A 25268-nucleotide genomic window follows, 5' to 3' on the forward strand; every position below is an offset into this window, starting at 1 on the left:
TCGCCCACCTAGGTGCTCCTTTTATCCCAGTCTCTAGTTAGAACCACAATGAGGACTATACAGAATAGTTTAGCACATTCGTGTCTTTCTGCCAACAGATATTCTTCTCAACTTCTCCACACACGCATGCTCAGTGACCTAGTTTGGATTCTCACTACGCAACATAAGCCACAGCTAGACACCTGTAGGGGTAGTTAATCTCCTCGAGAAGCACAAGGATCAGCATATTAAAAGGATATGGCTAGCTTACAGTGTAACTAGCTTTTTGTGTGTGTGCATGTAGGTGTCAGCACATGAAAAGGAAAGGAAAAGAAAAAAAAAAAAGTTTACAGGTTTTGTTTTTTTACAGGTTTTTGATTTTTATGGATGACATGTTGATCTGGGGTATTATACTGATAGTGGATTTGGAATTATTATTTTTTTTTTCCGCCTCGACATAAGGCAATTGGCATAATTCTCATGCATTTTGTGTTTTATTTTACTTTTTTGCTTTCTTCTGGATCAACACTGTAGGGTTAGGCTGGGTTCACACTACTGTAGGTGTCCAACATCTAGTGTCCGTAGCTAATGTCAGCGCAAGATTTTAGCAACGGACACTAGCTGTTTACACCTTTCATTATTTTAAATGGGATATTATGTTGTATCCTTTAGTGTCCATTTACAACCATGTCAGATCAAGCGGACAGAAAAATCCTACATGTAAACCTAGTACCTCCAGTAAGGTTTCATATTTCTTAACTTGGGAATGTCCCAATTTTATATAACCCTTCACTAAGTAAAGACAGTACTTCTATTGTAGTTACATTTGTCACATACCATATATACTCGAGTATAAGCCGACCTGAATATAACTCGAGTATAAGCCGAGGAGGGGGGAATGCAGCAGCTAATTGAAATTTTCAAGAATTAAAACGGCTGGAGTTTTTGGGTGCAGTAGATGCCAGGGGAGGGGGTGTTTTAGTTGTCTGTCCCTTCCCTGAGCTTCAGGACTGTTCCCCCCCCACCCCCCGAGGTTACATGGCCACGTCACCCCTCATCTGATAGAGAAGTGGGGGGAGGCGAGGTCTGCGTTCTGGGCCTGCTAGCAGAAGTACCGTAAGTACTTCTGCAGTTTGAACTGAACAGCATCGCCACGCTCCTGCCAGGAGCGTGGCGATGCTGCGGGACCAGCACCCGCCCCGGTGTCTGTATGGTGGGTACGGATGCCGGGTTTGTAACTATAATATTGCCGTAATGACTCGAGTATAAGCTGAGGTGGACTCTTTCAGCACAAAAACTGTGCTGAAAAACTTTGTTTATACTAGAATACATATTAGTATACATACGAGTACATACGGTAACTTGAAAACAAGCAAGGACTTGCACGTCATATTAAAGCCTCATCCATAGTTGGTAAAGCTTAGGTTAAATTGCCCTATAGGATATAAACAAATGTGTTTGATGTTAATGCTTTGTGCAAGGTTTTATCCATTTCTACATTTTAGAAATACTATTCCCTACTGGGTTGGCATAATGGGAAAAATCTTGAAAGTGAAGTCACCATATACCACCTAGACTCTATTCTATACTACCTGGTATAATCCCAACATCATTGCAAACAAAGGCCTCTGAGAAGGTCAGCATGATGTTAAAGGGAGCGCCCTCTATTGGTTTGCTTGACCGAGACTGTTTTCCTAATTACATCATGGAAGATAGACTTGCATACTCTCAGTGAGCGCCCTCTATTGGTCTGCATGCCTGAGGCACTGGCTTCATATTATATCATGGAAGTCAGAATTGCATATTCTTCCCATGTTCCTTTGCACAGTGGAGCGCTCATGGCTTACTAAGACTCCACACACCTAATTGGTGGTCTCTCCCTATGGAGTGACGATATCCCCTCAAACCTATTCTCATAGTTAATATTAACCCCTTAGCGACACTGGCTGTACCATTACATCCTGGGACCTTTTATGTACTTCATCGCTGGACATGTTCTATAACATTATAAAGCGGTCAGTGTGCATTCAGTTTTGTTTGTAGTTTCTCCCATTTGCGAGAGATTGGTGCTCTTACTTCCGTTATAAGGCCAGCTTTACAGCCTAGCATCATCGCAGGCCATGTAGAAACACCTCCAGTTTCATAGTCTTGAACTATGATGTAGGTGCTCTCCACTACCCAGCGTTGATGCTACAGTGTAGACCAGGGGTCGGCAACCCCTGGCACGCGTGCCAAGACTGGCACGCGAGGCATACTTTGCTGGCACGGCAGCCAGCCTTAGACTTCACACTAAAATTGAGAGAGAGAGAGCGTCCTTTCAGTGCTCTGGTAGAGCTGCGTGTAGGACACGCCCCCTTCTCTCACTGCCACCAATCAGAGGTGAGCCTCTCACTGCACAGGATAAGGGCTCCCTGGACCTGCTGCTACATGTGAGGAGGAGCTCCTGCCATCTGCAGCCCTGAGGAGGAGAAGCAAAGTGAAAGTAAACACAGTTAACCCCATCATGTCCCTCACATTAACCCTGTGTGGCTCACATAAGGGTTACTGAGGTGAGAGACATATGGGGGTACTAATGAAGGACCTATATAATGAAGATGTTCACTTATTATCTCCATATGTCTCACATATCAGTGTCAATTATGTAAAGCACACAGGGGGTTAATGTGAGGGACATGATGGGGTTAACTGCTATTAATATGAGGCACATTGAGTTGTAACCTGCAATGCACATGACCAGACTCTATCTACAACTGCGGATAAAGTACAGACCTATATATTTCAATTGACCCAGATATACAGCCATTCTTTTTGTGGCTGTGTATCTGGACCAAATTGAAAAACTGAAAACTATGGAGCAGGTCCTGTATGTGTCCTATACATCCCCTATATCTGTCCTATACATCCCCTATATCTGTCCTATACATCCCCTATATCTGTCCTATACATCCCCTATATCTGTCTGTATTTGCAGCCTTGTCAATTCATTTCTAATGTATAGGTCAGTGAAAACCACATGCGTGCCATTTGTATGCAGGAGGCCTAAGGCTGAGGCCCCACGTTGCAGAAATGCAGCATTTTTGTTGCAGATTTTGATGCGGTTTATTTCAACCAAAGCTAAAAATGGCTACAGAAGGAATGGGAAATATATAGGGAGCTTCTTATACGTTTCCCTTCTGCTCAATCCACTCCTGGTTTAAGCTCAGAAAAACACAGCAAAATATGTAACAAAAAAAGCTGTATTCCAACAACGTGGGGGCCTTAGGCTAAAGCACCACGTTGCAGAAACAGCTTTTTTTCGTTGCAGATTTTGCTGGGTTTTTTGAGCCGAAGCCAGGAGTACATTGAGCAGGAGGGAGACATATAAGAAGCTTCCTATATATTTCCCATTCGTTTTCTAGCCATTCTTGGCTTTGACGGAAAGAAAAACGCAGCCAAATCTGCAATAAAAAAGCTGCATTTTTGTAATGTGGGGCCTCAGCCTTAGTGTGATTCTATTGGATGGTGACACTGTAACTAGATGCAATTATAGCCAAATCCAGTTCCTGGGCAAGGTGCATTCACTTTGTTGAAAGTGTGACACCCATTAATTCCTGGCTGGGGTTTTGCTGTTACTGCACCGCCAGGAACTAAACGTGACAAATTAATCTGCGTTTCACTTAGGGAGCGTTCACACTACCGTTGGTGTCCAACAGCTAGTGTCCGCTGCTAATGTCTGTTCAAAATCTTGTGTGGACATTAGCAGCGGACAATAGCTGTGTCTGTGATATTTTGCATTGATTTAAATGGACATCGGGTGCGTTCGTTTACTGTTTGTGGGTGTCCTTAAGTGTCCGTTCCCAAAGATGTCCGACTTTTCAAGCGGACAGAAAAACCTACATGTTGGGTTTTGCTGTCCGCTTGAAAAGTCGGACATCTTTGGGAACGGACAGTTAAGGACAGGCACGGACAGTAAAAGAACGCACCCGGTGTCCGTTTAAATCAATGCAAAATGTCACGGACACAGCTAGAGTCCAATACTAATATCCGCACAAGATTTTGAACGGACATTAGCAGCGGACACTAGCTGTCGGACACCGACGGTAGTGTGAACGCTCCCTTACAGAATACTGAAGTTACTAACGGCCAAGGACTGGATGGAGCATACAGGTACATTGTGTGTCAGCTCTTTACAGGTATGACCTCACTCTGCTCCTAGTCACATACATTACCACTAGTTGTGGGTTACACATGTACTTACATTGCTTCTAAAGGAAAAAAACATGTGTATCGAGGCAAATAGTGGTAAGCGCATGTGGCTTGGATCACAGTATGACAGCACCCACGTGCTATATGACTTTAGTGTAGGTGTGGTCAGCTTTACAATTATTGCCCGGCACTCCGAGGACCTCATCTTTGATTTTTTAATTTAAATCGGCACGCCGAACAGAGAAGGTTGCCTACCCCTGGTCTAGACCTTAAAATCAGCCCTGGTGACATCAGCAGTCTAAAAAGGAGAAAGCACCAGTATCTCTAGAACAGGGGGGGGGGGGGGGGGGGATTGGGGGGGGGGGGGGACCTGTATACAAAATTGAAAGTCCTCTCTAAAAAAAATTTTTTTGGGGGGGAGATTATTTTTGAAGGGCCATTCAAAATGGGAGAAAAAAAAAAAAAAAAGGGATGGCATTTTGTTGAATATCGAAGGTCTTATGAATGCTGTTGGGCTCTGTGTGTGTCCTAGGGAATAGACCACCAGCAGTCGTATAGTAATTGCATATTAAAGCAATATGCCATCACTTTATAAGTGTATAGAAGGAATAAAATTCAGGCTTTCTTCACATTATGTCGTAGTCTCCATACTCCGGCACACATGGCTTTTTCATGAGTCGCTTTGAATTTAAAAACAATGCACACCCCGTTATACTCAAAGGGGTCAATAACACTCTATATGTAATCGATATTTTAGCGGTTCACCTGCCTATTGTTTTGGTCCTTTGACGAGCCAGAACAGTGGACACTAGTATGAACCTATCATGAAGTGATTCAATTCAAAGGGGATTCTGATAAGGAGGATCCAAGAATCAAATACAATCCATTTAAATTAAATTCAATATTTAAATAAAATGTTAAAAAAATAGACCAAACCTATCCAGTGATACTTGTTGCCTAAGTGAGTCCAGAGAAACTATGAAGAAATTTTAATGACCACTTTAATACCAGCAGCATATTAACCAATGTGATTTGCTTCTGTTCAATAGGAAAAAAAATGCAAGAATAAATGTGCTGCACCAATCCTGGAATTAAAGAATATGCTGATAACAGCGACTACTAATCCAGAATGTAGGTATGGTTGTGAAATTATTTAATAAGATTTAGTAACAAAAAGAAAACACAACAATTCCCATGATCCCACAGCATTCCCTCCCACCACTTTTTTCCAAGCACTACACATCATAATTAGGGTTCTTTCGAAGAATAACAAAACCCTCAAGAATTGGGGTTACTGGCAGATACTCTTCTGTGGCCAGTTCTGCCCGCTCACCATGTGCCAGCAATACAGGCGTTGTGTGTGTCTGGAATCCTGTGATTGTCTTGGGCTTGCCAGCCTGGCCAACAACATCCACAGCCTGCAAGTTTAAAATAAAAAAATAAATAAAAATCATTTATAATTGTAGAGACAATTTAGCAGACATCATAACAGTTTTATGAGGTTTTTTTTTACGCAGATTCTGATGAGGTAAGCACTTTCAGTGAGAAGAAGTGAATGACTTTTTTTTTTTTTTTTTTTTTTTTTAAACGCACTGAAACCACTGCAGGTGGCCACACAGATTCACCCCATTGAAAAGGGCTAACCAGCGTACCAATCCACTGTAGGAACCCAATGGTCAGCTTCTGCTTTTTGACGCAGGTTCCATTGCCACAGATATTTACAATGAGTATTAAGGCTTTAAAATATTCCCATATTTCTGGTTTCCCCCTATTCCCCCCTGGTCCTCCCTTCCATGTCTTGTTTGTGGAGTCTTCCCTCTACCCTCTGTCTGCCATCCCTTTTCTGCTTCTGGTTTTTTACATTTGCCCTTTTTGCCCAGGGGTTCCCCCTGGAGTCTGTATTGCTTATCGGCCCTGTGAGGCCTTGACGTTTGTATTGTGGGCATAAAGCCCTTTCTATTCTGCCTTGTTTGTTTTTATTGTTAAAAACCTAATAAAAATTGATTACACCTAAAATATTCCCATACATTACATGACTGAAATACAGCTTAGTGAGTAAAGTGTCTATTTATGAGAGTATTAGCTAGTAAATTCCTAGGGCCTAAACTGGCCTCTGATGTTAACTTGTATGGAACGGAAAAAGGCCTTGTGGGTGGATATTGGAGTTCCAGTACAGCAGGCGGGCTCAGCTACTTTTAGAACTACAGAAGTGATTGTAGAAAGCTGGGCACATCCAACCAACCACTCAGAGCAGCGGCAAGACAGGGCACTTACTTGTCCAACTCTAACAGAGACTGGGAGAGGTCGTAGCTCCTCATCAAATGTGACCAACATCCGTGGCTGCATTGCAGCTACTAAACCATACAGTATGTAATGCGACTTGCCCAACACAACTACAGAAAAAGAAAAACACAAGGTAAAGATACAGACAGCAAGAAACACACAAAATACTATACTTCAATAAACCACTACTTACTGTTCCTAACATCCAAGAAAGACACAAGAACAGTTAATAATCCTGCCACCGCCACTTGACTCATGAGCTGACGATCACTATGGTATGGGCACAGAGTAAGTGTTCCTTTCCCCAGATGTGTGAGTCCCTAAGAAATAAAGAATCATTACTAGACAATACAAACTCTGCATCTTAATCCATCACACAGGTGGCTAATGGCTGTAAGCCATAGCTGTAGATCTGGTTTTATACCACAGTGATTCTTTTGTCATATGAAATCTTAGATCCTAAAAACCACAAATACTTAAAGACGTACAGTAGGGAATGTGAGTTACGTATGGGGTCTGGCTTTACTGTGAAAATGACCTCGTCTGTCAGCCCCAAAGTAATTAGCGGCAACGCAAAGACCCAGGTTACTGGAGAACCCGTTTAATATAATAACAGGCATTGCATTTCTTATGGTACCCAGCAGCTGTAGGGCTCTACGCTGATGTATAGACAGTTGTAGTAGTGGTTAGAAGACCTGGGCCTCATTTATCATACAGGTCTTACAGGAAAGCAGACCTTGCTGCCTTTAGCAACAAACTGCTGCGGAAAAAGGAAAGATGGAGATACAGCTATTTGAAGTAATCCTCATTGACAAATGTTATATCTGTACAAGGCATTCAAAATCTCCGTAACAATGCGTAGTAAGGGTATGTACACATGGCAAAATTTATACAAGCTTAAGAAAAAAAAATTCAGCTTCAGGAATTTGAAGCCTAATTTTTCTGCTTGCCCAGCCAGCCAGAATTTTACCACCTCCCAATGGGAGTTATCAGGTGGTATCCTGGAAAAACAACAAACAAAAAAATAAAATAAAAATAAAATATATCAGTCCCTAGAAATAAATGGGAGGCACGTTTCAGGCGGAACCTGGAGCTAATTTTGAGGCAGAATGGCAAATTCAGTTCCAACTTCAGCCACTTCAACATATTCTTGGAGGGTTGCTAGGGTACGGCTAACGCCCCACATTGCTGAAAAGCAGCATTTTTTGTTTCAGATTTTGCTGTGCTTTTAGCCAGAGTCAAGTTTGGTTTGAAAAAGAACGAAAGGAAGAACTTGGAGGTTTCCCTTCTGGTTTTTGGCTCAAAAAAAAAAAAAAGGGAGGCGCAACTAAACCTGCAACAAAAGATGCTGCATTTTCGAAACTTGGTTCCTTAGCCCAAAGCAGTTTTATATTAAAATTAAGTAAAATAGGCTAATAAAGTACATTAGTAAAAACTTCACCAAATTACCCCTACAAAAAAGTTTAACAAAAAAAAAAAAAAAAAAAAAAAAAAAAAAAAAAAAAGTAACTTGTTTTTCTTCAGTAATACATACACCTGGTTATATCTGGAGGTAAAATAATTCAAGAAACAACACTTATCTACCTGTGCCAGTCGCACCATAAACAGATTGTTGGGATCCTTTGCATGATACTGGGCCAACTGCCTCAGCATAGCAGCAAGACGAGCATTGTTGGTGCCTAAGCGAATGAAGAAAATAATAAATTAACTTCTCTAGAAAACGAATATATAGTAAAACACAAAAAACAAACAATGTATAATTGCTTACCACTGCCCACCATGCCCATGGCAAAGATAGAATTATAGGATACTTCAGGGTCTGCATCGTGAGAGAACTTGCTCAGCGTGTCCAAGATATTCAATCTTGGATTAGAGACTGAGATCAGGGCCAGAGCCAGAGGAACTGCTCTTCGAAGTGTAGGCTCCCCATACCTTAGCTGCAGGAGAGAAAACAAAAGTACTTTGTTTTAAAGCCAATTTTCAGTACATATGTAGAGAAAACACACATCTTAGCTCTTTACTGGGTGACGTTGCAGGACTTCTTTTTAATCTAGGATAATCTAGCATATGCGGACTACACAAATTTAAAAAAAAAAAAAAAAAAAAAAAAAAAAAAAGGACCTACTGATTCATCCCTCTTAAAGAGAACCGTTGACATTCTATGGCAACCACAGTTTTATATACTGCTGAAAAGCTTTGACCGTACGCACCCAGGTGCCGGAGATATTGATGCCGTTAGCTTCGGCACCCATATCCCTTCAATGTCAGAAGAGTGGACCTTAATGCTCAGTGATAAGGAACATCCCATCTCACAGTACAATTCTATTGAAGAGATGGGCGGCGTTTCTTACCGTCCCAGTAATGATGCTAAGCAGTAAAGCCTGTCCTTCTGACAGTGCAGAGATGTGGGTACAGAAACTAACAGCACCAATATCTCCTGCACCAAGGGCACATTGGGAAGGCTGACAAGACACTGAATTCAGTATACGGTCAGCTTTCTAGCTGTATATAATACCACAGGTGCCAGAGGACGTGAAAGGTCCTCTTTAAATAACTAGTCTGCTGTATAAATGAAGATAGTTAAAGTCTGTCTGCAGCATCTCTACTCTAGTGTCCCTATGACAGTGTCCCAAACCCCATGATCTGGATGTTCATCATTGTTATAGGTAAATTATATGAATATAAATTATGATCCATTGAACTGTTAATCTCACATGTTAAGCCACTAGGTATACAGGTGGGCAGGGCCGTCAGCTAGACATATGGTGTAAATGATAGGGGAAATGAGGTGACATAGCCTAACAGAGGGTGCGCCTCATTTATGAGGAAACGTACACCTTGTCATATATGAGCACACTCCGCTAGGCTCTGACTACCATCAGTCTTCATAAACTTGCCCTGCTATATTTACTCAATTATCAATAACAAAAAACTAAGAAAGAAAAAAGATTGGAAACCATTTTAACATCAGGAGGGAAATAGCTCCAAATAATATATATTACCAAATGGCCAAAGGTACGAAGTGCCATCTCTGATCCAATTTCTTCACCCATTGCAATGAGTGCAATGCCAAGAACTGCCACACCCTATAAAGAAAAGATTGTTAATGGGGTAAAGAAAGGACTAAGATCCCGATATCTATGTATGATCAGTTCAGTAGGGGAATTCTCTTAATAAAAGTAAATATGCCTTTCTGCCAAGCATCAAAGGTTATTCTGTTCATAAGCTTGTAGTTTATCTTTTGGAATGAGGCAGTGAGGGTTTCCTCTTTTGCTTCTACAGTGCTTCTCAAAGTGTGAGGTGCAAGTCTCTGCCAATGTCATACACTGGCAGCAGGAACTACAGGAGACGTCGTACATTGGCAGCAGGAACTACAGATGTCATACAGTGGCAGCAGGAACTACAGGAGACGTCGTACATTGGCAGCAGGAACTACAGATGTCATACAGTGGCAGCAGGAACTACAGGATATGTCGTACATTGGCAGCAGGAACTACAGAAGATGTCGTACATTGGCAGCAGGAACTACAGAAGATGTCGTACATTGGCAGCAGGAACTACAGATGTCATACAGTGGCAGCAGGAACTACAGGATATGTCGTACATTGCAGCAGGAACTACAGGAGATGCCGTACAGTGGCAGCAGGAACTACAGGAGATGCCGTACAGTGGCAGCAGGAACTACAGGAGATGTTATACAGTGGCAGCAGGAACTACAGGAGATGTCGTACATTGCAGCAGGAACTACAGGAGATGTCGTACATTGTAGCAGGAACTACAGGAGATGTCGTACATTGGCAGCAGGAACTACAGGAGATGTCGTACATTGGCAGCAGGAACTACAGGAGATGTCGTACATTGGCAGCAGGAACTACAGGAGATGTCATACACTGGCAGCAGGAACTACAGGAGATGTCGTACATTGGCAGCAGGAACTTTAAACAAACTGTAGTGAAGGAGAATGCCAAGAGTGTATGAAGGAAGAAAGAGAAAGAACTGACTGCCAATACCACTGGTGATTTGTTTGGCACTTTTGGGGAGGTATTCATAACCACACTGTGCTATGTGGTGCTTCTGAGAAGGCATGTTGTGCTGCACTGTTATTTGGTGTCACTAAGTGCTCTCTTCTGTGCTTCATTTACACTTACATGTGGTTGGTGCTGTTGGGGGCAATATAGGCATTGTACAGTGGTATCTGGCATTTGTGAGAGCCCCAACACATACACAATGTATTTGGCTGGTTAGGGCCAAAGTTTTAGCAGCTCTGAGTTAGGGTCACTAAATAAAAGGAGAAGACAACAATACGAAAGTCACACCTGGTGGGATCCCATGTCAGCAGCACTCTCTTTTTTCTCCTTTTTGTCTTTCTTCTCCTCTTCTTTCTCTTTGGAGTCATAGTGTTCACTGCAAATATGAAGAAGTTGCTGGACCTTCAATACATTTCCAGAACCTAGTAAAGAAGATCTGCAATAGTTATTCATGTCTAGTAAGGCAACTAAAGACCTAAACATGTTAGTAAAGTACAGTATAAGGTTTTTATAATGTTCTTAAAGAACATTCAGCCTAGAATATTAAAACATGAGGAATTTTAAATTTATAGACAGACAACTGAGATGCCTGTTATCCCTTTATAAACGGAGAGCTATTCAACATGAACCATAGAGAAAATAAGTGATGAAACCCTCCCTGGAGATACTATTTAATATGGTAGCAGGTACTGCAGTTCTTATGGAACCCAGCAGCTGAAGGGTCCACTGTTATGTATAGATCGTAGTAGTAGTTAATGGGCCTGGATCATATTTATCCAAATGTTTTTTTTGTTTTTTTTTTTTATAGGAAACAGAGACCAGTCAGTATTCAGAATTTATTTAATTTCTTAAACTGCTGTGGAAAGAAAAAATCTGCACAATGGTTTCTATGGGCAACAAGGACAGTTTTCCAGTTAGGCACTTACAATAAATAAGGGCCATCAACTACATGGGTCTAGAAAGGGAGAGTGGCAAACAAAAAAGTGAGAAAAGGCCCAGTGGACATAAAATAGAACACTCATACATCTTTTGCCATAGTTAGACCCCACAAAAGTTAAATTTACTTTAACACTCTCTCTGTACCTACCTGCATATGCACAGATATCAACAAGCGTATTGGCAAAGCTGCGGAATGGCTCTGAAACAACCTCCAAAGCAGCCAGGATTGCCTCAATAGCTTCTCCTTTTCCTGAATGACAAAAAAAGAGAATGTCACTCAGAAACAAGAGTCAGTCCAGCAAACCTCTCTAGCTCTAAAGTCAACAAAAACTATTACCCACCTAAATGGTTCAGTCCCAAGCCAAGAGGAAGCCAGCGAGCAAATGTGTCCTTTAATTCCTGCTCCGATTTCTCCATAATGGTCTGAAGGATTGTGGAGGTCACATCCCCATTGCACGATCCCACAGCAATCATTCCACAAGCAAGGGCTGTTACTCCAACCACCTAAAACATTACAAAAAAAAATGTATATGACAAAGACTATGTACATTCAAAATGTATAGAGGATGTCAATGTAAATTAAAAGATAGGGATTTTACACCACATTAAGTAATGTCACACCTCCATACTGGACTTTGAATCGCCCATTACTGGCAGTAGAAGTGTCAAAACATCCTCACGATTAGAACCAGCGTATGCAAGTCCCAGTCTACAAACAGAGAAGAAAAAAAACAGGATGTACATGGGAAAAAAAGTGGAGTCGTAGTTAAAAGAAGACCTTTTCTAGGATCCCGACTGAGTTAAAGAGGACCTTTCACCATTTTTCACACAGGCAGTTCTATATACTGCCGGAAAGCTGACAGTGCGCTGAGTTCAGCACACTGTCGGCTTTCCAGATCTGTGCCCGGTGTGAAGAGCTTACGGCCCGGTACCGTAGCTCTTCTATGGTCAGAAGGGCGTTTCTGACAGTTAGCCAGAGACGTCCTTCTGCCTCGCGGCGCCAATCGCGCTGTGCTGTGGAGCGGGGAGGAACGCCCCCTCCCGCTCCTGATAATACTCGTCTATGGACGAGCTGTGTGAGCAGAGGGAGGGGGCGTTCCTCCCCGCTCCACAGCACAGCGCGATTGGCGCTGCGAGGCAGAAGGACGTCTCTGGCTAACTGTCAGAAACACCCTTCTGACCATAGAAGAGCTACGGTACCGGGCCGTAAGCTCTTCACACCGGGCACAGATCGGGAAAGCAGACAGTGTGCTGAACTCAGCGCACTGTCAGCTTTCCGGCAGTAAATCGAACTGCCTGTGTGAAAAATGGTGAAAGGTCCTCTTTAAATGTCTCCCTTTGAGAATGTGAATTGGCAGCCATGTAATACATAAGACAGACAAGTCCTACATAGCCACAGAATTAGCAGATCTACCTTCTGGCTTACGGTCACAGTGTACGTCAACTATGACAGCAATAAAATCTAAATCGGCATGCATAGGGTTTACCCCTTTATGCTTCGGTTTAGAGACAGCACAAACTAAATAAAACTCTACAACTGTTTTATTATAGACGTCCTGGATGTAAGATACCAGTTTATAACTGGTGACTTAACCTGTGCTTCACCAACATGTTGACAATGCAGATTGAGTTGTCATCAAATTGCATAACTAAACATCACTGCTCTTCCTATTTATGCAATATAACACAATTCACAACCAAGGCACCTTCCAACATTACATAAACAATTCTATTAGAACCTAACCTATTGCAAATATGTACTTAATGTGCTATGTCACTCACCCAAAAATGGCACCAAGACGCATGGTGTTGCTATTATGGAGGACGTAGTCTGAGAGAAGAGCCAAAGCTGGGTCACATTCATTTCTCACTCCCGAATTCACAATGCCACAGGCCAAGAGAGCTCCAGACTGTAGAGAAGGAATAAAAACACCAAGTCAGTAATCCTAGTTTAACAGGGCATATAAAATAACAAACAACAAGTACTATAACAAACATGTACTATACACTAGGGCATGAAGAAAAATAAGGGACTAGGGTTTGACATGCAAATCCTTGCAGTGCTATGTTGTAAAGGTGGTTTAGGCCTAGTCATCAGCACAATATTAGCTAGAATTGAATAGGTTTTACCATCAAATCTTTAGCGCTTGCACTAGAAGTGAATGGAGTGGTGTTTGCACTGCCCAAATACTGCTACATTCACAACGAGGAACAAAAGTCCCAGGTTCTGTTGATCGGTGGGGGTCGGAGCACTCAGTCCCTCACCGATCTGCAAGTTATCCTTTATATTATTCAATTCAACTGTAAATAAAATGGAGCCGGGGACTTTTGGGGGCAAATCGGTAAGCATTGCTTCAGATCGCTAGTATTACTTCTTTTAAGTTTTTAATCTATTCAGTCACACTTACAGCCCCTTTAACTATAAAGGAATTCTTACCTTAATATAGTCTTCGGAAGAGTATAAGTACTTGTCTATCTGAGTAAGACCTCCATCCACATCCCAAAGAAGGATCATTCCCAAAGAAGCAGCTGCACTCAACATTCCTATTAACAAAGAAGTGCACAAGTGGAGACAGGTGAGATCTTACTGTACAATGTACTGAATGGTAAAGCAATGATCTGCACTGTGATTCAGCTCTTACCATGATCCTTGTTTTTATACAGCCACTTGTTTCCATCATCAGTCAGAAGCTTGTCTTGACCAAAGGCAGCATTGACAAATCCGTTCACAAAGGAGGAAGCCAAATTCATCCTTGCAGAATCAACTTGAGATCCGCTTCCTCCAAATCCTGACGATAAATATATACATATTATGAAGGGATAAATACAGGACTGCTGACCAACATCACCTTAAAAAAAAACTTTAATGCTACTTACGGTTATTCTCCAGGTGCGTTTTATAAATGTCATCTGGCACTTTGGGCTCCATGATATCAAGCTAAAGAAGGAAAACAAGAAAAGATGGGAATATAGGTAGGTTTCAGGACAAAAAGGAAGTGTGCAGGATAACCAAAAAAAAAAAAAAGTAAAATCAGATTACTCACCTCACGAGCCAGAGCAAGGAAGTTGCTATTAAGTTGGACATTGGACATGATTTCTGTCAGATCCTCATACTCTTCAACATCTTCATTCAGACTGAGGTAAACTCCATGTCGGCCAAGCATAAATGCCATCTGTTTTTGAATAACCCTAGTGAAAATAAAACAAAAAAAAATAAAAATCAGTAGGCAAAACTTAAGACTAGGAAAAGAAAATGCAATATTTTAATCCTAGCGGTATATTTAGCATTCAAGAATCATTCCAAGTATAATTATTTTATGCTGCCTTCTCAAGGTTCATTAGTCTTACTCGAAAGACTGTCCACTAATCCAAAATATTTGACAATCTGGCAACTATCCAATGAAATTGACTGATTAAGACTGGGGCCCCACGTGGCGTAAACAACGCAGCATTTTATAGTCACTTCAATGCAGATGGGATTCTAGCTAATTTCTGCCCCACCTTGCGCAAAAATACACAAAGCAAACATGCTGCAATTTCCAAAACTGTCGCAGTTTTAGAAATCACAGCATGTCAAACACTAATTTTATAGTACCTGCAAAAAAAAAAAAAAAAAAACCCAAGCGTTTTTGCAAAACTCAACATGCCAATTATACCTGCAGTAATGCTGTTGTTTTTCATATTGGCACAATAGAAGCAAGAAGTCTGCAGAGAATAACTCTGTGGACTTTGGAAAAAAACATTGCAAAAAAAAAAAACGTGATGCGCTTCCGCCAAGGTATTTTCCAGCGTTTTGCTGCGTTGGGGCTTAGACTTATACTATTGTCTAAAAAGAATATTACACATCCTGTTAATAGCATATTACAGAGCCCAAATATCAAACTAATTATTGAGAACATTCACAGGTACACTTGCTCCTAAAAAATGCCGAAAGGTCATACTGCATAAACTGCAGTAATGCCTAGCATATTGTACTATAAGTTTCAGCTATAAACTAATGGCCAATTATTCTCAATTTTCCCACTTAACAGCCACTGGCTTACAGCTGAAATGCATATTGAAAATGTGATACTCATTACTGCAACTGAAAAAGAATGCAGCTCTTAGATAACAAAAGCAACAGAAAAGTATAAGGGTGCTTTTAAACATTTAGATTTTTGCATGCAGTTTTTAAAGCCAAAACCAGGTGCAGACCCTAGTAAGACAGAAGCTACATTTCTGCAAAAATCGTATGAAGTAAATGTTCCTCAACAGTATCGCTGATCAGCCGACAAGCAAGCTTGTAGGTCAGTTAATTGCAATTTTTTTATGCAGCATACAAGATTATCGACAGCACATTGGGAGATACTTACACATCCTTGCAAGAAGTGAAGATGTCTTCCACCAGCTCCATGTCATTCAGAATGAGAGCAAGACGAAGCGCCTCTGGGTAACGACTGAACTTTCGGAAGATTGAGAGAGCACAGCGCAAGAGAGAGGAATTCTCTGGTTCAGGAACATAACTCACACAACTGAAAGGGTGGTAAAGGAAATCTGAATCAGCTGGGTATTAGGGAAAAACTGTACACCACAGATGGGAAAGAAAAAAAAAATCTATGCGCAGAGAGAATGGCTTAAGTCTCTGGAAAGTGCTGCATTGTTCTTGCTGATTCCATTTACAAAACAAAAGCAGAATTTATATTACAGGACATATAGATAATGCTCCTCCTAAAAAACTGCTCCCCAACCTACGTAGGGAGTGGAAGTGCTAAAGAAAGTATATTCACTATACCAGCCTGTTTGCTTTAAATATCAAGCAGCATGAAGACACTAGTGGTAAGCAAATGTAAAAACTTTCTGGGGGGCTTTAAGGATTGGCAAATTCCCCGATGAGAAAATTTGACTGGAACTGGGGGGTCTAAAGTCAGTCCTATTTTTCAAAGAACTGGTAAATTAAAACAGGAATATGTGACTCACCTGGTGAGGTAGAGGCAAACTTTAGCATAAGCATTATCGTCAATGTACTTTTCCAGCATATCCATTTGCTCGATTTCCATGAGCAGATCACAGGCTTCATGTTCAGCGTTGTGTGCCATATTATATGGCACAATCTCCTTCACCAATGTCAGCAGAGTATCCCGCTGGGCTTTATCAGATTCCTCAACTTCTTGCCACTCTTTGGCAACTTCCCCAGCCAAGTGCCTATCAAGAGCAATAGCCAATGTGAGAAACCAAGTTAACTAACCATGACATATAGTTCAGCTTTACTGCAATGCTAAAACAATTTCATACATTCCAGAGACACTTTTAGAAATATAAACTGAGTCTAGAGAATGCATATAGGTTACATATAGAGATGACCGTTTCGAATAGCACGCACTCATAGCAATGAATGGAGCTGGCCGGCCAGCATGCAGATGGGGGCCCGTGTCCTGCCGCTTAACCCCCTGCGTTCCAGCTGGGTCCATTCATTCCTATGGGTGCATGCTACTCAAAACTGCCGTTTCTAATAGTACTCGCTCATCTCTAGTTACATACACTTCTCTACATAGACACTGCTACACCAAGAAGAAAAAGTCTAGGAATTATGGAAATCATGGAATCAATAAAAGATGTTAAATGATATGCAAATGGGAACTAAATATTCAAGACATCTCAATTTATTCAGATACATGTACTTTGGCATGCTATCAATGAGATTATTAATGGTTGTCTGAGGACTGGTACACCAAACTGAATGCACTTGTGCATGCACATAGTTAAAGAGGACCTTTCATCAGATTGGGCAGAGGCAGTTCCATATACTGCTGGAAAGCCGACAGTGCGCTGAATTCAGCACACTAATCGGCTTTTCCGATCTGTGCGCCAGATAAAGCGCTATCAGTCCCGGTACTGTAGCACTTTATAGTCAGAAGGGAGTTTCTGACAGTCAGTCAGGTACGTCCTTCTTCATAGCAGCGCCTATCGCGCTGTACTGTGTGAGCGGGGCGGAACACCCCCTCCCTCTGCTCACAGTGCTTGTCCATAGACAAGCATTATCAGAAGGGGAGGGGGCGTTCCTCCCTGCTCACACTGTACAGCGCGATAAGCGGTGCTGTGGAGAAGGACGTTCCTGACAGACTGGCAGAAACGCCTTCTGACTGTAAAGCGCTACGGTACCGGGAATGATAGATCTTTACCCGGGGCACAGATCGGGAAAGCCTGTCAGCTTTCCAGCAGTATATGGAACTGCCTGTGCCCAATCTGATGAAAGGTCCTCTTTAAGATTGCCAGCTGACAACTCCCTTTGCAATTGCCGACCAATGACGTCTCATATGTACTCGATAGAAATCAAGTCTAGAGGCACTGAAGTACATGTTTGTGAGCAGCCTACATGGCCTAAATGTGCCTGCCTGTTGCCCTGTTAAAAAAAATTTCTACTGGGACACTTTGGAGAAATTGCCCATATGACTTCTTCCACAACCAAATCAATGTAACTCTGAGCTACGTCAGTGTACTTGAAAAACTAGAGGGGGACCAGATAAGTGAACCTTATATCACCCCACACCATAATTCCGGGAGCACGACCATTCTGATGCTCCCTTGTGAAGGCCTTTTTATGGCGCTGCCCATTTGGCCTTCAGATCAATCACTAGCTATTATTATGTTAAGACAAAAGCGGGACTCATCCCTGAAGAGGACAGATATCTATATCTTCCTCCATTGCCATCTTGCTGTGCACCATAACAGCTTTTGAGAGCAGAGGTGTAAGGTGAATAAAACACTTGTAGCCGGACATCGGGTCGACAGTCTAACATCATGCAAATTGGTTTCTGACTGTGTCAACATTGATGCCTTGGGCTTTGGTTATGACATCCAATTTCACTTGCAGTGCAGGATGAATCACTATGTACCATTCCTCCATTCAGTCAAGTTGTCTGTGCACAGGTTCAACTCAGCGCACCTTGCTGTCATTCCATTTTGTCATTGTTTTCCAAACCACTGGGACACAGTGTTAAACAGTGCTGACATCTAGACCTAGGTGCTTAGCCCTGTGTACCGTTATTGACATATCCTTTAGCCAATGCCAGCGTGAGACAGGATGGCACGGATACAAAATAATTGATATAATCAATGTTGGCAAGTTCACTGAGATTAAGTAGTTAGTTGACTATTCAACATGGAAAACCTGATATGTGCCAATTCGGCTTACCTTACATACTCATGTCCCCATGATGCTAGCTCTTCCTGTGACCCCAGGAGTCTGTACTTAAGACATTCCCTTTCACCGCTCATAGTCATAGCCAGAACAGAAATTATATCAGCAGCAAAACGCTGAGGAAAGAGAATGAGCTTATTAGCAAATTTATTCTGAGTGTTACCAAGGAATAGTACGCTTACTATAAAAATCTCAGTACCTCCATATTATGCAGGTTTATGTATAATCTACAGCAATGGGTATGCAGAATCCTTCAACCCATCTGTAATTTTGCAGGGATTGTGTTATGACAATCCTAGTCCTGGCCCTCTTTGAAATGTCTGACTAGCCACATCTTGTCCTTGCAAATAGTAGCTATGCCATACTTGCAGCAGTCAGCTGTTCACAATGGCAGCTCCATCCAAAAGGGGTTGACTTCTGATGAGGCCACCCTTTTAGGCTGGTATAATATACAGTTTTTGCTGTATCTTATTCAAAGCCAGAAGAGAGTTCAAGATGAATACAAAATATAAAAGGAAGACTTTATGCTTTTGTGTGCCAAATTCTGGCTGGGCCTCACAAAAGTGCAACAAAAGTTGCATCTGTGTTTTTCCAACCTGAAAGTTATTTTGTAAAAGATATTAAATTACCGAGTTTTAATGCAGCCCTTCATCTAATCTATATTCTTGCAGCACTTAGGGCTAGCAAAAGGTTCTCTCTTATGCTGCCCAGAGCCGACCTTTCTCTAGCTATGGTACTCTAACACACCAAATATCAATATGCCACACGGCATGGCGAGCACATCTGCTAGTATGAGTATAAAGTTTTTTTGTTTTTTTTATTTAAAAAAAGCCGCCACATAGAATTATACCAGGGTGATTTGAAGCACTAACCCACTGGTTCATAAGAACTTGTGGATGGTTTAGTCTCCCAAATCACACTGACAAGCTCCTTCATCAGTAGAAGGTCAACTATTTACGCCCTAGACTGGATTAAACAACAAGTGTACCAACACATACCTTGTTCTCTCCAGGAGTCATATTCTCATATATATCCTTAAGTTTCCCATAGTGTGGTCTCAAGAACTTTAGAGGTTTGGGAACAGAAGTCATAGAGGTGGTTGAAGAGCGAATCTGCCTACGGAGTTCCTCCAAAGCCGGCTTGTAAAGAGAGCTGTCCTTCTCCTAGAGGTTAAAGAAATGCTAATATCACAAATGCAAACAGATAATTTGCTTTAAGAAGTGAAGATGATAGGAAGGAAACTGTAGGAGGTCTCAGAGCAGTGATAATGCCATATCATTAAATAAATTGTCCCAGAACAACAAAATAATAGACATGTTCCCACAAAATACATAAAACAGTAACATACTGACCCCCAGTCTCTCCACGAGCATTTCAAGTTCATCTTGCAGTTGCTTGTCTTCTTCAGACTGTGAAAATAAGAAGTAAATGCAATATATGTCTCACTGTTGTATTTTCTACATGAGAAGTTCTCGCTGATATGCTGCTGCATATCACAAAATAATAAAATACGTTATAAAAACTGAAAACATCACATACTATTCCTTCTAGACTTCTATAACAGGATCTTATAGTGGGGCAAACAATGTCTTACTAATATAAAAACTAGATAAATTTGTTCTCTGACAGTGAATATCCGGCATGGTAAGGGACACTTTGCTTATGTACTTGATAAATGACAATATATAATGTAGTGCTTAAGCTCAGAAATAAACAAGTAATGGCCTTGAAGTCAGCTACCAGATTATAGTAGGATTTATTCCCACCAGAATGGCCCTTGATCACACTTTTCACAGACTCAAGATTATCTAGATAGAACAAAAAAAAAATTAAAAAAAAATTCCAGGCACTCCTTGTTTAGCCAAGTGAAAAAAAACATTTTACTTCACACCACATGGTGATAGTACCATTGTCCAGGCAGCACTCGCTTTGCTAGCACTGTAAAACAGTGTTTTTCTGCTCTGTTTCTGCAATGTGTGGCTGAAGCCCTAATGTGGACCTTTCACCACCTCCACCTCTATTTAGTCTCTGTACTGTCAGGCAGGAGCAGACCAGGGGTGTGATACTGAGCTTTGACATTGGCTGCCTCTGACTGTAATTCTGAATTAAGCCCCTGCCTGATATGTGCTATTTAAAGGGGCTCTATCACTATACGTGTTATGAGCTAAAGCAGGGGTCCTCAAACTTTTTAAAAGGTGGGCCAGGTCACTGTCACCTCGGACCATTGGAGGGCCGGAATATAGTTTAAAGGGATTCTACCATTAAAATCACATTTTTTCTCGATAACACATAGGAATAGCCTTAAGAAAGCCTCTTCTTCTCCTACCTTTCGATTTCTTTCGAACTCATTTGCATACCGACAGAAAACGAAATTTTAACTGAACGGTGGCGCGGAGAAGAATAGCCTTTCTTAAGGCTATTCTGACGTGTCAACGACAAAAACAGTTTTTAATGGTAGAATCCCTTTAAAGGGATTCTACCACTAAAACACATTTTTTTCTAGTTAACACGTCGGAATAGCCTTTAGAAAGGCTATTCGTCTCTTACCTTTGGATGGGCTCTCCGCCGCGCCGTTCGTTCAAAATACCGGTTTGTACCGGTATGCTAATGAGTTCTCTCGCAGCGATGGGGGCGTCCCCATTGCAGCTCGAAAACCGACCGCAGCGCCGCCTCTCTGGTCTTCGGTGTCCTCCCCTTGCTTCTTCAGCGTCTCTGTCGGACGCCTGCGCAGTATGCTCTGTTCGGCGAAGATTGCCGAACGTACTGCGCATGCGCGAAATTGCAGTGCCCGCACTATGGCTGGGACCGCAATTTCGCGCATGCGCAGTAGTTCGGCAATCTTCGTCGAACAGAGCGTACTGCGCAGGCGTCCGACAGTACGCTGAAGAAGCAAGGGGAGGACACCGAAGACCAGAGAGGCGGCGCTGCGGTCGGTTTTCGAGCTGCAATGGGGACGCCCCCATCGCTGCGAGAGAACTCATTAGCATACCGGTACAAACCGGTATTTTGAACGAACGGTGCGGCGGAGAGCCCATCCAAAGGTAAGAGACGAATAGCCTTTCTAAAGGCTATTCCGACGTGTTAACTAGAAAAAAATGTGTTTTAGTGGTAGAATCCCTTTAAAGCTGACCCAGCGGAATGCACACACCAAACACAAGTGTGAATGCCCCCTGAGGTGTTATTAATCCTACAGTAAGATATTATAGTGCTTACTTCAGAGGGCACTAAACCAAACTAGTGAGGTGGCTTTGCCCACTGTAATTTGGGCTGCCTCAGGTCAGGTCACGTTGCTATGGTGACCTGACTGATGAAGTAATGCGGAGGGGTACAATTGACTATACTGGGCCAGGCCATGGAGACAGCGCGCTTCACTTTACTGATTGGAGGGCACCACTCCTGATGTCTGCGCAATCTGCTCTGTCTCCGGTGACCGCCTGTGTCCTTCTGTCACATCGCAAGTATGCGATGTAAGGAGGATACCGGAGGCAGAGCACCGATATCCTCCTTACATCGCATACATGAGATGTGGCAGGAGGACACAGGCGGACACCGGAGGCAGAGCAGATCGCGCAGACATCGGGAGCGGTGCCCTCCAATAGGTGAAGTGAAGTGCGCTACATGGCCTGGACCGAGCTCCCCAGGAGCTTCATTATAAATGCGCGCCTGCCGGTGGGCCGGACAGATGTGCTCGGTGGGCCACATGTGGCCCGCGGGCCGTAGTTTGAGGACCCCTGAGCTAAAGATATGCCTGAATAGCCTTTAAAAAGGCTATTCAGGTGCTGCTATTGGTTTGTAAAAAGACACCCCCCCCCCCGTTTTTGTTTCTCACTTTGGAAATCTATATGCAAATGAGCTTGATCGTGCACGGTGGGCGTTCCGTGCACCCCTTAGCGTCATAGCTTCTGGATACCTACCGCTGCCTCCAAGCCCTCCTCCTGCATCTTACTGTAGAGAACATTGCGAGCTGGCGCTGGAGCATGCGCAGTAGTGGACCGGATGGAGCGCTACTGCGCACGCGCGTTATTTCAATAGAAACGATTAAGGCGGTGAACAAGCAGGAGGAGGAGGGCTTGGAGGCAGTCGTGGGTGCCCAGAAGCTATGACGCTAAGGTGTGCACGATCAAGCTCATTTGCATATCAATTTCCGAGGTAAGAAACAAAAGGGAGGGGGGGTGCTGCTATTCTTTTTACAAACCAATAGCTGCACCTGAATAGCCTTCAGGCATAACTTTAGTTCATAACACATATATCTAGTGATAAAGCCCCTTTAGGCTCAGTACTGTCAGAAGGGCAGTGGCAGTGTGGTGTGATTCAGATCTCTTATCAGAGGCACAGCTCAGAATCACACTCCTTGCCTGCTCCCGCGTGAACCGCCCTCCTGACTATATTGAGCCTAAAATTCTGTATCAGGCACCAAAACTTACAGCATTGATTGTTCGGCAACAGTGGAGGCTAGAGAAAACAATTCGAAATGCGCTGAAATCAGTAGAGTGACAACTATTAACAGGTACTAAGAACTTGAATTAATGGGGGGGGGGGGATGAAAGGTCCCCTTTAAAGGGTTTTCCTCTTTTCAGTACTTCACCTTCTCTCTACTCCCCTGTACTTGCTTGAGATTTACCTACAGACATAACCACGGCACTGACCAAGGACTGTTTTAGCACTTATCACTATGAAGCGCTATTAGCTGTCAATCACAGTAAAGAAAAGAGAATAAAGACTGAAGTTAGCCCATTGCTGCAGCTAGCTATTGGTCTGAAACCTAGGCATACAGCCTATAAGCACTGAGGACACATTTAGTTCTATCTGTTTTATCCGTCTTTCCCTATTTGTCAATTTATTGCCCAAGCAAAAATGGACAACCCAGTTAATTTTTAAATGAGCCAGGGGGGCAGTGAAAATTATTTAATTATTTTATTAAATTTATTTTAAAAAAATTCATACTTTTCCACAGTGCTCTGGTGCCTCCCAGCGCGGTTCAGTCTTCTCAGTGAACACGTGACTGCTGAGGGTCTCTTCCAGCGGAAGGGATCCATGATGTTACAGCCAGTGAGCAGTTTCATTTTGAGAAGACACCACAGCAGAAGGAACGGACCATGCTGGGAGGGCACTGGAGCACCGATGTATCAGTCTACCAGTTCAAAAGATATGATGCAGAGAAAAATGAAAGGCATCCAGTCATTTGGCAAAAAACTGTCATTTACATAAAATTTGACATTTCCAAGGACCATATGTTTTGACCAGGTCTACAGATTTAAAACAAAACGCCATATTGTTCTGGGGCACCACAATTATCAAATGTATGGTATTTAAAATTTCATATTTAGCGACAGGTCCACCTTAAGCTACAAGTTTAAATACAGTATGACTATTATCCAGGGAACAAAAAGTTCTTCTAGTTCTGTCTTCTCTAAGGGCAAGCAACAGGAGTAGACCAGGGTTGGTCACATGATCCTTAAAATAGGCTACCAACCTTAGATCAGAAAGGACCCAACCAGATCAGTAGTTTACCAAAAGATGCAGTTCCTGATATTTTGTACATGCCAAGCGCTGTGCTGTTATACTTTTAATAGTAGCAGCCATCATTACTGCAGCAATATTCCATTCAAGTCCAGGGGACACCATGGCAGTGCCCATAAGAGCCAATAAATGTCCAATGAGTGATCTGCACCCAGCATGTAAACAATGTCAGGAGATGCACTCCGATAACAAGCAGATCCGCAGGGGTCTGAACAGATGTCTAAAATGGATTAAATACCACATTGGTTTGTAAAATTTGGCAAATCACTTTAAATGAAATGGCAACATATATGCAAATGTCACTCCATTGAAATAGCTGACATAGTGCCCTTCCTTGTGATTGGTGGGAGACTATCAGATCTGTGGATAGAATGCTAGAATCATTTATCACTGATGCCAGGAAGAGATCTCATTGCTAGACGGCCATATAGAGCAGCAGGGACAGTACCGAGGAGCTATAAGGGGCTCATGAAGAGATCCTGCACCTGCCTGTACATTAGCGGGTGACTTCGGGCACAGCTATGTCTGCACCAGGTCACCTCCAACATCCTTCCAATCACCTAGAAAGCCTATGTACAGAGCGTATATGTATCGGCCCGGCAGCCTGCTCTCCAGTGGTAGGAGCATTCATGTGTATGTATGGGCCTGGGTGACTCAGCTCTCCCCTATCTAGGCCGCTGACTCTCTCATATCGTGACACAGCTCATTCCACTCCGTCTCTCACCAGTTCCTGCTCTTCCTTCTTGTCCTTCACCGGATCGACCTGCTCACCACCAGCCTCCTTGCCTTTCGCGCTCGGAGTTGTCTGCTGACTCCGGCTCTGTTCCTCCATGTCCGCCGATGAGTATTAGTACTGAAGGAAATAGACCGGCAGATCCACGCATGCGCTCACGTGCGTAACAGACGTCGAACGCTCACGCAAAGGGAAGCGCAGCACCTTGGGAGTTCCATTGTCTGTGTTTGGAGCATGCGCGGAGTGTGTTACGTGATACTCGTCACAGAGATCCTCCTCTATGTAGTGTTACGTTACTCCCATAGTGTTGGTGCACGGTGGCAGCTATTATAACAGACCCATTGTCGACAGTACAACAGTGAGGCTATAGAACAGCCTGTAGCACAGTCAGAACTGGAGGCTCTTGCATACATACTAGCCCTGA

The 25268-nt window shown here is 42.7% G+C and overlaps 1 protein-coding gene across 1 annotated transcript; it reads right to left on the reverse strand.

Moving 5' to 3' along the window:
• Window positions 1–5300: 5300 nt before the first annotated feature.
• PSMD2 (proteasome 26S subunit ubiquitin receptor, non-ATPase 2) lies at window positions 5301–25011 on the reverse strand. Its single transcript, XM_075268448.1, has 21 exons — window positions 24836–25011; window positions 19944–20000; window positions 19590–19754; window positions 18586–18707; window positions 16371–16595; window positions 15767–15925; window positions 14459–14603; window positions 14292–14352; window positions 14057–14203; window positions 13852–13958; window positions 13197–13324; window positions 12036–12123; window positions 11756–11918; window positions 11563–11664; window positions 10764–10897; window positions 9450–9533; window positions 8216–8384; window positions 8032–8126; window positions 6641–6767; window positions 6439–6557; window positions 5301–5582 (listed from the first exon to the last, which is right to left on the reverse strand). The coding sequence occupies exons 1-21, from the start codon at window positions 24941–24943 to the stop codon at window positions 5400–5402; spliced, it is 2688 nt and encodes an 895-aa protein (XP_075124549.1). The 5' UTR covers window positions 24944–25011; the 3' UTR covers window positions 5301–5399.
• Between the last annotated feature and the right edge of the window lie 257 nt (window positions 25012–25268).

The sequence above is a fragment of the Leptodactylus fuscus genome, chromosome 3 (assembly GCF_031893055.1).
Source record: "Leptodactylus fuscus isolate aLepFus1 chromosome 3, aLepFus1.hap2, whole genome shotgun sequence".
In the NCBI taxonomy this organism is placed as follows: Eukaryota; Metazoa; Chordata; class Amphibia; order Anura; family Leptodactylidae; genus Leptodactylus; species Leptodactylus fuscus.

What these genes read in the sequence shown, in the direction of transcription:
- PSMD2 (XM_075268448.1), bottom strand. Translation starts at nt 24,943, where the DNA reads ATGGAGGAACAGAGCCGGAGTCAGCAGACAACTCCGAGCGCGAAAGGC. An exon ending in TGCTCGTGGAGAGACTGGGG is followed by an intron (nt 19,755 to 19,943) that starts GTCAGTATGTTA and finishes TTTAACCTCTAG; the next exon opens with GAGAAGGACAGCTCTCTTTA. An exon ending in TTATGGTGCGACTGGCACAG is followed by an intron (nt 6,768 to 8,031) that starts GTAGATAAGTGT and finishes TTTATTTCTTAG; the next exon opens with GGACTCACACATCTGGGGAA.